At 47.9% G+C, this 13,082-nt stretch overlaps 1 protein-coding gene across 1 annotated transcript in view; it reads right to left on the reverse strand.

Moving 5' to 3' along the window:
* LOC135814446 (uncharacterized) overlaps nt 1–12,415 on the reverse strand; it is a 24,903-nt gene extending 12,488 nt beyond the window's left edge. The window contains exons 1-13 of the mRNA XM_065327568.1: nt 12,145–12,415; nt 10,528–10,597; nt 10,033–10,104; nt 9,072–9,118; nt 7,984–8,026; nt 6,521–6,574; nt 5,983–6,057; nt 5,354–5,455; nt 4,600–4,656; nt 4,003–4,110; nt 3,403–3,456; nt 2,638–2,688; nt 1,654–1,743 (exon numbers count right to left, since the gene is read on the reverse strand). Of these exons, the coding sequence (XP_065183640.1) occupies nt 1,654–1,743; nt 2,638–2,688; nt 3,403–3,456; nt 4,003–4,110; nt 4,600–4,656; nt 5,354–5,455; nt 5,983–6,057; nt 6,521–6,574; nt 7,984–8,026; nt 9,072–9,118; nt 10,033–10,104; nt 10,528–10,597; nt 12,145–12,164 (843 nt within the window). The 5' untranslated portion in view covers nt 12,165–12,415. The remainder of the gene's footprint in view (nt 1–1,653; nt 1,744–2,637; nt 2,689–3,402; nt 3,457–4,002; nt 4,111–4,599; nt 4,657–5,353; nt 5,456–5,982; nt 6,058–6,520; nt 6,575–7,983; nt 8,027–9,071; nt 9,119–10,032; nt 10,105–10,527; nt 10,598–12,144) is intronic.
* Nucleotides 12,416–13,082: the final 667 nt, after the last annotated feature.

Raw genomic sequence — 13,082 nt, forward strand, 5'->3', positions numbered from 1 at the left:
GTTCCTCCATGATGGCGAAATGCGCTGCCACAAGAACTCCAGCGAGAATGAAAGCACAGCAACCAACGCCGCGGGCGAACTGAGGAGAGAACACTGAACAATCTGTGCACAATGATTTTCTCTTCGACGGCACGCGTTGCTGTTCTGCTGCATGCATGCGTTTTTCTTGTTGTTTGATCTTCACACATTTTCGCGCAAGCGGTTGCGCGCCGCTGGGACTCGGGGTTACTAAAATCAGTACAGAGCATCTCCCCCTTGGTCGATTTGGACAATCTATGGCTCAAAATTTTCAGGAGACCCTGGCAAAGAAATTTACCGAGACGTTTTTGGATACTCCTTTCGAATGCTGTACTATATCTCACGAAGTTTACGCATATGCTCTGGCATACCCGTGTGAGTAATGAAAATTTGTTTCGGTAAATCTTTTGGAACACCTGTCATCTGTGCCTGGGCCAAGTCCCAGCTTCGTAGAACCTGGCTGAAGTGCTGCTAACTCCTTCAAACACCCCCTACTTCGAGCAAAAATGCGACGAAATGCTGACTGCTGATTGGCCAAGCTGGCATTTTGGAGCACGTGCACCGCCCCCATCTAATCGACGCTTTTCTACGCAACTGTGAGCCCTGAAGTTGAAGACACCACTGCAGCTGTACTCATGGTTGATAAATATGGTGGTAAAGACACACCTGGCAATATGGCGGTAAACACACGCCTGCCCACACACGCTCTCTAGCAGCCTCTTTGCAGCCTAGAGAGCATGTGTGGGCAGGCGTGTCTTTACCACCATATTTATCAACTATCCCAACGTGGCTTAGCTAGGCATCACAACACTATTCACTGCCGTAGTATGATACGCATTTTCCTACTGGAATTGTAATAATTCCCGTAGCTGTGCAGAAGACGTTACTTCAGTAACGTCTGGCGCTAGCCAGGGTCCACACAGCTTTAATTTGGTGTTTGTTTGTTTGTTTGTGTGTTTGTATCACACCTGGCGCTATCCCGTATCTTTCCCGTACATTACCGTACCATCAAACACAGCTGGCCACATACAGCTGGCGGCACTATTCAAATAGGGCTTTCAAACGCAAGATCATAACGTGAAGCAGCTTGGAAGAATGAGTATGAATGCGAAGTGTATGGGGGAATGCATGTAGGGCGATAGTGCGGGTTCGAATCCCAGGTAATGCCTGAAAAATAGGAGAATTGAAAAATTTATAACATCCCTATTCTTTTTTTGCCCTCATCAAGGCGGTAGACGGTGTCGTATTACCCTCGACCGTACCTGTCGCGTACCTGTCCTTTTGTTTTTGTTTTTGTCCCTGTTTATTAGCATCTCAATCGGCTATCATGACTTCGTGTGAACGCCCTTGCCGGTGGGACTACATTTCTCTAAACTGTGCATGCTAACACCCGTAGCCTGACACAGCCTGGTCAATATCCCAGACTTAGGGTCTTGTTCAAAGCGGGAAAGACTGCCAGGTGTATTAGGATTAAGAATGAGAATAAAATCCTCTATAGAAACTGGGTAGTTGGGTGGACACACCCATTCCCAAAGCACTGCAAAGAACCGAACCAATTCTTTTACGTACACCGTTTCGGCGATATTGCCATCGTCAGGTACGGATGAAACAATAATTAAAAATCCTCTAGCTTACGGTGTCATCGTTGGGAAATGACTTGCTGATCTGGATGATACGCTGCTCGTTCTCCATACGCCGCAGATTCTCATTCATAGCAATGTTGATCTGGTGTGGGTGGAAAGTGCACAGGCACAGAGCATGTGGGAAATGCGTATGCGCCGAGGTATTGGGGCGTGAAAACATGCACATGTACACACACACATGTACACACACACACACATGTACACACACACACATGTACACACACACACACACACACACATGTACACACACACACACACACACACATGTGTGCATGCATTGTGATGCACGGAGACGCACATGCACACACGTGGATATACACACATGCTCAGATACACTCATGCATGCACACATATTGACACCCAAGTGCACACTTGTAAGTTGCACTCTCATTTTCAGATTCGGGCATGCTGTTTCAATCTATTCACAGAAGTAGGATATCACACTCGATTGTGAGTCGTCGCATCCCCTTCGTTGCCCGAGAAGTCTAGTGTTAACAGGTGCGGCTTATACGCAGGCAAATACCAAACACACGATCCTCCAGTCTAGAGTCCGTAACAGCAGCTGTCTCAATGCTACTGCCAGTGACCTTCTAGCTACTGGATAGGCCACCCACTGACACATGCATACACCCACCACTCATCCATACACCCACACACTCATGCATACACCCACTCACTCATGCATACACCCACTCACTCATGCATACACCCACTCACTCATGCATACACCCACACACTCATGCATACACCCACACACTCATGCATACACCCACACACTCATGCATACACCCACACACTCATGCATACACCTACCCACTCATGCATACACCCACTCACTCATGCATACACCCACACACTCATGCATACACCCACACACTCATGCATACACCCACACACTCATGCATACACCCACTCACTCATGCATACACCCACCCACTCATGCATACACCCACTCACTCGTGCATAACTAACTTACCTTGATAACTTGACCCAACGCTCCAGTGATGTGCTCATAATCCTTGTGCTCCTAAAATGAAGGAAACACAAACACACGGCCAGAGAGCACATGAGAACGGAACACGATCAGCTGATCAGCCTTGATTCGGAGCATTCTGTAAGCACCTGATGCCGGAGGCGTGTATAATAAAAGTACATCCGAGGGTAGCAACTGGTTTGCCATATTAGAGCTCTCCAACACACACACAGCTCAGAGAACCTTAGCGCATCTCCTCTCTCTGGTCCGTGTCTTCATTCGAAGAGGTTTCTTTCTTAAATTAATGTAAACAATTGCAAGATGTATACAGTATCAGACACAGCACATCGGAGTCTGCTGCAATGCAGTGTGCGCTCGTTACAAGGTGAATGAAAAAAACTGCAGGACCGACCAAATGGCCAACTGTCTCTGACCACTTACTGCGAAGCAGACACTGAGAGCCGTGGGCTAGCTGTTTACATGCTACATGATACTACCAGAGAGGATCCAAACCTGGGGCTTGACCCCCATAAGGTTGTGATGGCCGTAAAACCGGGACAGTCTACCAGCCGGTTTCTGGTTGCAGTCAGGAGCAATAAAATATTGTGACACAGCTGCCGGCCATATTCCACTTTACTGCATGACGGGTGGAGGATGTAGTGAAGTAGTCACTCAGGAACACTGTTTCCAGTACAGTGTGTCATCCGCCTCATGACATGCTGTCATCATCATACATGTACATGGTGCCACCCTGTACAGTTCACTTACATGTGCTGTGTTCTTCAGTAACTCCTTCAGCAATAGCTGATAGCGAGGTGCTCTCTGCATTCGAGAACATGATGGTGAAGGACAAGCGACAGCATATCCAGCTTTTACCAGAAAACTCAAATGTTTTCCAAAGGCGTACCGCCGTGTTCTTCACAGACGGAATACAATGTTTTCCGTCTGTCATAGGAGTCAACCATCAAGTACCTAGAGGATACTGTCAGAGTTATAGAGAAGACATACACGATGGGATACACGATAGGCCAGTTGATTGGGCTTGGTAGCTCTGAGGTACCTAGTTGGCTGGTAGAATAATGTTACTTGTCCATTGATTGGCCAGGGTTAAAATCGATTATGGTTCTAAACAGGTGCACGGCCATTGAAGTGTCTCCCGAACCCTCATAAATCATAATACAGTGTATTGCAATACATGTAGTCAGGTTAGTTATTTGGAGTGCAGGTCCATGTGTGTTATCATAGATAATACTTTTACAACCCAACCTCACCCGTCCATACTTATATACCCCCCCCCCCCCACACACACACACAACGACCCGTAATCACAACGATATACCATGCCGTGAAGTGCCCGCAATCCTGTACCTGGATAGGGTTCATCAGCAAGGATAGCAGTGTGTGACCAGTGCTAGCCTCCGCACTAGAACACAATGCCATGAAGTTACGATTGGTCTTGCGCAACTTCTCAATGACCTGAACAAGACAAACAGTTCACACAGTATCATGACTGAGACTGGAGGGAGAGAGGGAGAGAGGGAGAGGCAGAGAGATGGAGGGAGGGAGAGAGGGAGAGGCAGAGAGAGGGAGAGAGGGAGAGAGGGAGAGGCAGAGAGATGGAGGGAGGGAGAGGGGAGAGAAAGGGATAGAGAGATTGGGATATAGAGAGGGTGATTTACATTTATGAAAGAGAGAGAGAGAGAGAGAGAGACAGAGGGGGGGGGGGAGAGAGAGGGAGAGAGAGAGAGAGAGAGAGTGAGAGAGAAGCTCGGAGAGGTTTCAAGCTAACAATTCGTTTCATGGTGGGCGGTGGAGACATGGAGTCTCGTACTCCAAGAGTAGAGGGGGGTGAGGGAGACATGGAGTATACTCCTAGGGGGGGGGGGAGCAGTGTACTAGCAGGTGGTACAGCTGTCAAAGTGGCAAAAATGCACGCAAATCCTAAACTCTTCTCAATCTCCTTACCTGCCTGGCATTGGGATACTGCAGAGCGTAGCCTTCGAGAAGCTTCAGAAGAGGTGCCTGAAGAGATAACAATGAACAACTTACTTTCCATCATATGGGAATGGATGAAGTCTAGATGTGGCCCTCTGTGATTAATAGGACAGCATACAATCTCCCTGATGCTGTTTGTCATTTGAGAGACTTGACTCATGTCCTCTATCTATGCAGGGCCGGCGCCGCCAGCCCGGCAGGCATGGTCATGGCCACAATGATCAGTTTTCACCCATCTCAGCGTTCATGGAATGTCCAGTCCGCAATTGATCATGTACTAAAAAGCTATCTTCGCCCGGCACACCTCTCACTGGAGTCTCTCCCTCCCAAACTGTTCCTCTTGCCCAGTGAAGACCACTGTGCTAGCTGTATGCCTGTTGCTAGTCCAACATGTAGCTAAAACAACCAGATAACCCATGATGTCGATGATTGAGCTAGAGATGCATCCTCCCAGGATACAGAAATAGGGCATGGGGGAAATGATCAGCCCTGTAGTTGACCTGGGGCCGTACCACTCCTTGGGAGCTGGATCCGGGCCGGCCATGATGAGTAACTGATGAACACTGCCCAATTCCCACTGTCACCGACACTGGAGTGGTTGTCTATCAATCTTATCAATAAGATCTGCACACCTATCCCTCCAGTACCATACTCAGTGATATTGCCCATCAACCATTGCAAGGGCACACAACACAGCAAGCACCAGCGACTGGTATCAACTTACAATTTTCGAGAAAATGTCGCCCATGAGCGACGTCTCTTCGTCCCAGGTCTGCATTCTCTGCCGCAGCTGTCCAACCAAGTCATCGTTCAACTTAACCAGAGCCTTGGCATTAATCCAAGCAGGGGAAGGAGGTAGAGAACAACATAGACCGAGAAAGAATACCTCCTTGCTCAGACACCGGCGGTGGTCACTGTCATCTACATGTACTGGTGCATTGAGGGCTCTCGACTGAACTCCCAAAAATACTCTTCTTTTTACGAATGCCTTCTAATGTTGGTGCCTGCCAATTGTTTCGGAGAATATAATTACAGTAAACCTGTCAAGGCGACCACTCGGATAAGGCAACCACCTGTCCCTGAAGACCACTCGGATAAGGCAACCACCTGTCCCTGAAGACCACTGCAGCCAGGACCAAGGGATGCTATTTCCAGTCAAATGACACTAGATAAGGAGATCACCTGGTTACAGAGACCACACTTTGAAGGTCCCTTGAGCGGTCGTCTTAGACGGCAGGTATCACCATAGCATCAGTAGAGGGAGCTCTATGCCAAATTCGGTGATGTCTAGAAAGCATCAGTTGGCAAAAAATGCATGGTCAGAATGGATCATTCCAGTCTCGGATGGCGTACCTGTGTATTTCCGAATATCTTCGAGTATTCTTCAGGCGTGATTGCTCCACTGGTTTTCAATGGCTCTGCAAAGGCCTGCACAAAACCGTGATGCAACACATATACAGGGGCTTAGTATTTTTACTGCCGGAGCATTGCAAACTCTAGATTCTTGTTTATACACACACAATGCATGACTGTGCACGTGCAACTTGACAAAATGAAATACGGATCACAGCAGTATGAATTGCTGTACATACAGTGTATGTCGTATTCCATACCATTGTACTGCTGACTGGCCGGTGCACTCCAGAACTGTGTGCGGGGAGACATGAACTGTTCGTGAGTGCGTGCAAATACTTTCTCCTGCATCTGTTACGGCGCATGCACCACAAAACTTTTAAGTTTTGTGGTGCATGCGCCTTAAAAGATTACGCGCATCTTAGAACGCATTGATGCATAAACAACCGGGACTGGTTTCAAAAGAATACCTCAAATTGGGAAACGCCTCAGGCTGCAAGATGAACACCCCACACAGTAAGATGACAACACCCATTACCTCCTCCAGTTGCCATAGAAACCGTCCATACGACATCTCGCTGGTCAGGATTTCCTGCAGTGGAAGAGCGTTGGATAACTTCATGGTCAGTGTGCGTCCATAGTGCAATATACACCAGGGGTTAACCCTTTACCGGCAGCTCCGTACTTCGACATGCATACTAAAACCATGCCTGGTATGACAGGAAGCATCAGCCCACGGGGATTTCCCGTGGCCCTCACACAGCCTGGGTACGATCCTATCCGTAGCTGAAGAGATCTGCGCGTGTCCCATTGGATTTCATTGAGAACTGCGCGATCGAAAACTTACGGAAATACACGCGCGCCGACAATGCAATCTGCCTCCGTCAAAAACGTCGTCAGGTGCATTTCCTCTTGCGCAGTGAGTTCCTTTCGTCCTCAGATGACTTCTCCGACGAAGACCTAGCAGACCTTCGCTCTGGGACCGAGGACAGATAGATAAATACTTCGTTCCAGCCGCCGATGCAAGCGAATTTCAAATTGCGGAGCGCACGCCAAGTAAAATCTCACGCAGATATCGGGAGCTCCAGCCGCTGAAGACGATGTCGTCGTGATGTACCTGGAAGAATCTGATGGTGCTTATGGTGGGGAAGCCATGGAGCGTGATGCCCGTGTCGACAGTCTCCCCTGAGAGACGGAATTTCAGGCCATCGACTTTCTACGTACCTGAATGACGGCAGCGCAGCGCGACTTGCGCACGACCTTACGGAGCCATCAGACAGCGATTCTGGGGCGATGCTGCTCTCAATTGCGAGCGAGGCACGGCCACTGAAGTCTGTGATGGCTATGGCGTTCGTTTCCGCTCCGAAGTCGACTTGTTTTGGCAGTATCATGTCAATGTCGGAATCTGACGATTTGCATTAGTATGTACAATTTCCGTGTTTAGACGTATAGGTGCCAATTTAGCAGCGTATGTTTGAGGTATGTGAAAATAATGTTTTCCATGATCAAGAAGTAGTACCAGACTTCCAAGAAAACATAACTTGCGCATACAAAATGTGCCCTCGTTGTGAGTTATTGGCATCCTTCTCAATGTTATGGATTTCATATACAAAATGCACTTGCCGGTAAAGGGTTAAGTTCAAGTGTCCCCCTAAACATAGATGATTACTGAGGCATGGTTCTAAAGATGAGAACCGCGACCATTGTCACAAAAACCTCCGGAGCCTCCCACAGCAGAAGTACAGGGTCTATTACTCAGCATAGTGTTTGGGCCGAGGAGATTGGTGGGAATGCTGGGCAGGAGAATGCAAGCCGCATATTGTGAAGTACTTCTGAAGTACATGAATCCAGTGTCAGCACATAGACGGGCACGTGGCGAAAATGCAGTGTAGCGATGTCCTTGAAGATTCAACTGCCACCTCAAAAACAGCCTGCATCATGTGGTCTTGAATAATCAGACTGTGTGGTGCCTGAGGCTAACTTTATGCGAGTTCAACTTACCTTGCACACCTGACATCTTTTGCTTTCCACAATCTCTCCAGTGCTGGACACACGCAAGCACGCATGCACACACGCAAGCACACACCATACGTACGGCATTCGTTTTGCACGAAACTAACTTGGTTGTGAGCACCCCAGTTACTGGCTTGAGATCGTGACGACATAATGCGGTGGTAGTTCGAGCGGCTCTCGCTGCCCTTGTGTGGTCTAATTTAGGGTTCAGGATTTGGGGTGGCATCGGAGCTCTTCCGGTCATGGATCTGCGGTGGGTACATGAGTGTGTGTGGGGGGGGGGGGGGGTCAACTCACACTGAGCGCTCCTTTTATTCACCGTAACTTAACCCTTTATTACCGGATTACTTGCACAGCCTGCACCAGAATTACGAATTTCAGCACAATTTCCAACTTCACCAGGTCATAACTTTGGTCTCCTTCACTTGATTTGCACAATCTAGGGCTCGTTGGAAAGCTCTTGGCGAGCGCAACGCCAGGGTACCAAGCTCCATTATCCAGTCGCCACAAATCAGGCGCGGTAACACAGCAAAGTCGTCTCCAAGCGTGAAATGCAAGCAAATTCGTTCCATCAACGCCATTCCACTCTCCTTCATCGTAGAACGCTCAAATTTGTTTGAGACGATTCAAACTTCAGCCGACTACGTCATTATCATGTGCTTAGTCGCTCAAAGAGCACACGAAAAGGGATTTCCCCAAAAAATGGCGACGTGATCGATCAAAAATTTGAATTTGCCGAGATGAGAATACGGCGCGCGATATCTCTGGTGTCCAACATCGTAACTCTTCGGCGATTGTTGCATTGGATAGCTTGGAGTTTCCGCTACCAAATAGACCTTTCGATTGTTGAATTCGCACAAGAAATGATGGAGTTACGAAGATATTACTGGCCTGCAGACTTTCGATCATATATGATCGAAAGTCTGCAGGCCGGTAATAAAGGGTTAATGATCCGATATATTTCTTTCCCGCCTCCATGATAATTGATATACAATAAATACATTGCATAATCAATGCAGGGCCAGACTAGGCCGTTAGGGTCATAGACGAGTAATCAACGCCAATGTTAGCCTTACCTTGTCACAGGAAGAGGCTTGACAAAGTTGCCTGGAAAGAAGCCAATCTGCGGTTTGAAAAACCCACAAAATAGCCACTACCTTGAGCCGCCGCTATGGTGGCTTTCTACAACACTACTGCCCTATAGGAAAGGGGATATCCCGAGTCCAGAGTCAATGCCCAAGGACACCGCTTGGGGACTTCGCTGGATAGGACTTGCTTTGAAACAGCTAAGGCAGCTCTTCTCCAACTGCATGCGGCTGGCATGGTGAGCTGCTATCAGACTAACTTATCGATCAGAGACTGACTATAAAATGTTGTCAGCATGTAGCTGTGCAGGCAAAAGAATCACTTTCAACAGTGCCAGTGCAGTATGATTAAGTGAAAGGTGTGACTCGAAGCCAGAGGTATGAATATAGCGCCAAAAAAAGGTGTGAACGGAGTCATACAAAACCAAAACAGAGAGCAGTACAATCATGCAACACTCTTTTCTGTGTGGAAGTTTGCAAGGGATAACCAATGGGGGCTGGGACTTTTGCAAGGCAGCGGGGAATGTGCACCAATGTGAGTGTTTGGTGGTCTTTTCATTCAAACTCACTGACTGTACTGTGATGATATTGTCCCTGTGAGTTCGTTAGTGCCATTGCACAATATCCCTAGAAGTATCACCTTCATGTCCTCATGATATTTATACACCTGTCTGAATACGTTCACATGATAAGAATCGCATGTTGAGTGCTATACCTCCGTAGCATTTTTCCACTTATGGTGTGGATTTCTGCCATTCCTACATACTGACATCATTGTACAATACAATATCACATGAGGAAATAAGTTGACAAGGATGACAGCCCTTTAGCGTTAGTTGTTGCTTAGCCGCCGCTGAAACAGAGTGCTTTTCTGTGTGTCTTCTTCACGTAGTGTCAGAAGTGATGCAGTCGCTGTGTGTCAGCTTTGCTTTGCAGTTTGCACTGGCCTTACCCTCATATCACGCAGACGAATTCCTTTCATCCAGGAGTCAGGAAATGTCTCGGCCACCATGATAGCATCTCCCTGTAAGAACGCAACAGCAGTAACAGCAATGTAGTAACCGGCATGCTGACAGGGTGCCTTGTGTTTGAAGGAACCATTCCCAAACGGCCATTGGCACCGTCACGAACGGGTCTTCTTCAAGTGCTTCAGCAACTGGCACTGTGGCCTTCTTCACATGAATTTTAATTAAAAGGGCTTGGCACTTTCTCAGCCAATGCTCCAATGTATTCGAGAGAAACTGGAGCCCATATACTATTCAACCTTGTGTCAGCTCAGCACCTGCAGTTCAGGTCATGTTCAGCGTGCTCATGTGGCATTCATTTATTGCATACAGATTTCCCAAAGACCTTCAAAGTGTTGTGCTGCATTATCGACATTGTGTCCAGTTGGTCACTTCTCTTCTTGGTGTCCGCACGGACTGGCTGCTCCAATGTACGCACATACCTTGTCGAGCGACAGCTCATCGTCCTGTGCAGCTGTGTATGGGTGCACCACCACATAGCGTTTTAGAGGCCTGCGCACATCATGATTATCAACAATAGACCATAGAATACCGAATCACATTTTGCACTGATTTGCAGATGCCCCCCCCCCCCCCCCCCCCATCCGTACCAGCTGTACAGTGAGGATCTATCACAGGGGCGTCACACACGGTACAACCACTACGACCATGGTCGTACCACTTTTCGTCCAGGATGGTCCACCCAATTCATCCAAAAAAGCAATAAAAGAATTCAAGGATCTTCAGACTTGTACAAAACATCGCAACTTTCATTGCAAGGAGACTTGATGCCTAGCACTAGCAACTAGCTATTGCCCAAGACTCCAGGCGGCTATCCATTACGATAGGCGGTTGGAGTCACGGGTAGAGACAACCAGACGATGGATTCCTCACGAACGCATTCACTGCAAACTTGATGGAAACAGAGCTGATCTGCGGCTGGCGCTAGAACGCGCAGCACCCTTGTACTTCGGATGTTGCGATTTTTTCAAGGGTAATGGGTTCCTTTTGCCTTGCTTGGCCGTACCTGGCTATATACGATGTAAAAAAATCCATGGGAAGTATGTAAAATTGTTTTTGGAGCTGGAGTGGGGTTGTCTAATACGTGCTAGGGAACCCTCCTTTGCGGCTGTAGAGTGCTAAAACGTGCCCTGTCAGCCGAAAAATCCTTATGTTTTCTCCGGGGGACACCCCGACCCCCGGTCGTACCACTCCCACCCACCCTGTGACGCCCCTGTATCACGACCGGCAAACGCCACTAGTAGTAGATCTACTGGTGATACAAGAGGTGTGTGGCAATGGCACTGGATGAGTGGTGAATGTGCTGCATATCCTGTCTGGCCTGTGATTACTGCTGGTAGTGGGAGCTGAGCTGATACTGGCTATACAATGTTTTCTACGGACTTTTCCCTTTCCATTCCCTCAAACTGATGAATACAAAATTAATAATAGTGACTTCGGACACAAAATGAAGACTTCGTATGTTGCATTGCAAAAGATTATGTTCATTGCACTTCTGGTCCATGGGTCATCGGGTGTTCATGTGTGAAATCGAACGCGACCATGGTGTTCGGAGTATGGGGTCCTGAATTACAGTCGCACGCTTCATTCAGCGCCTCGCCGCCGCCACAGTTATCTCTCGAGTGCCGATTGATATCTTTGTTTTCATACAAACGCCAGTGGCCGAGTTGCAACGAACTGTGTCCTCGAGGCATTGCGGCCTGCAATAGTCCTCGAGTTCTCCCATTCATGACCGCACTCTGTCCCCCAGTCGTTGTCCGCACTACACCCCCTCAGACTAGTAAGAGTAAGAAGTCTCTTGTCTCTCAAGATGCTCATCTCCCATCTAATCGGTATGATCTCTACTCTAGCTCTGCTGTGCGTCGCGCGAGCAGGCGCTAGGTATACGGTTTATCGGCAGGTTTTGAACATTCGAACTGCTTCCTCCAGAATACTAGTAGACCGCAATAAACGGCGCAAGGCAAGCAGATTAATTTTGGTCTCTCGGCATCTACCCAAGAACTCCCCAAACGCTAGGACGCAGAAGATCTATACTTTACCTTGCTTGGGTCACCGTCATTTCTGCATCGAGGCTAGCCAGTACGTAATGATCCCTGCAACCGATACTTGTTGAACGGTCGTCCGCTATTATCTACTAAACACTAACTCCACACGCCGCCGAGGTGTGGGGTGGCGTGGAAATACTAGTAAAATAATTAGTAATCACTTTATCCATCTGAAGAGAAAGGGAGAATGATTTGGAGCAAGGACGGATGTTTTACTGCTCGCTGATTTGAACTTTGAAAGTAAACAAGGGGCCGTCCAGTAACTCCTCCTACAGTACTCCCTAGTCCCCGATTTCGGTGGTGTATGTCGACAGTGTACAATGATTATGATCATGATGATTGTACAATGACTTGCCATGTAGTAGTGATGTACGCTACTGTGCAGCGATGGCACAGTCATGTAGATCTACATAATAACATGGCGAGAGCAGCAGAGTAGTAGCAAGAGTACATAACCCAGTGGTTATGTACTCTTGGTAGTAGTAACTGTAACAGACTGTCAGTAAGCAGGGGCGGATCCAGGAGGGGTTCCGCGGAACCCCCTAAATTTCGTATTTGTACTACTGCCCACTACTGGCAACCATACTCGCGTCCATGTAGATCTACATGTATCCAACTGAGCTACAAGCATTCAACTTTTGAGTCTGGAACCCCCCTCTACTCTCTAGAGATCGCTGGATCCGCGCTGGCAAGAGTAGATAAACAAAAATTAATGTTTATCTACTCTTGGTATTAAACAGTCAAAAGTGTGGTTAGATACTAGATGTCGTCCAGCCAGGAATGGTTTGGCACAACGACGTAACGTGCTCTGGTGCCAAGACGTCGTATGTGTTGTGATTTCCTTGTTTGTTCAGTTGCCAGTTTCAGCCTGCAGATCTTGCACATGTACACAATGTCATGTACTAGTATACTGCACTTTGCGGATTACTCAG

The sequence above is a fragment of the Sycon ciliatum genome, chromosome 4 (genome assembly GCF_964019385.1).
Source record: "Sycon ciliatum chromosome 4, ocSycCili1.1, whole genome shotgun sequence".
Classification (NCBI taxonomy): Eukaryota; Metazoa; Porifera; class Calcarea; order Leucosolenida; family Sycettidae; genus Sycon; species Sycon ciliatum.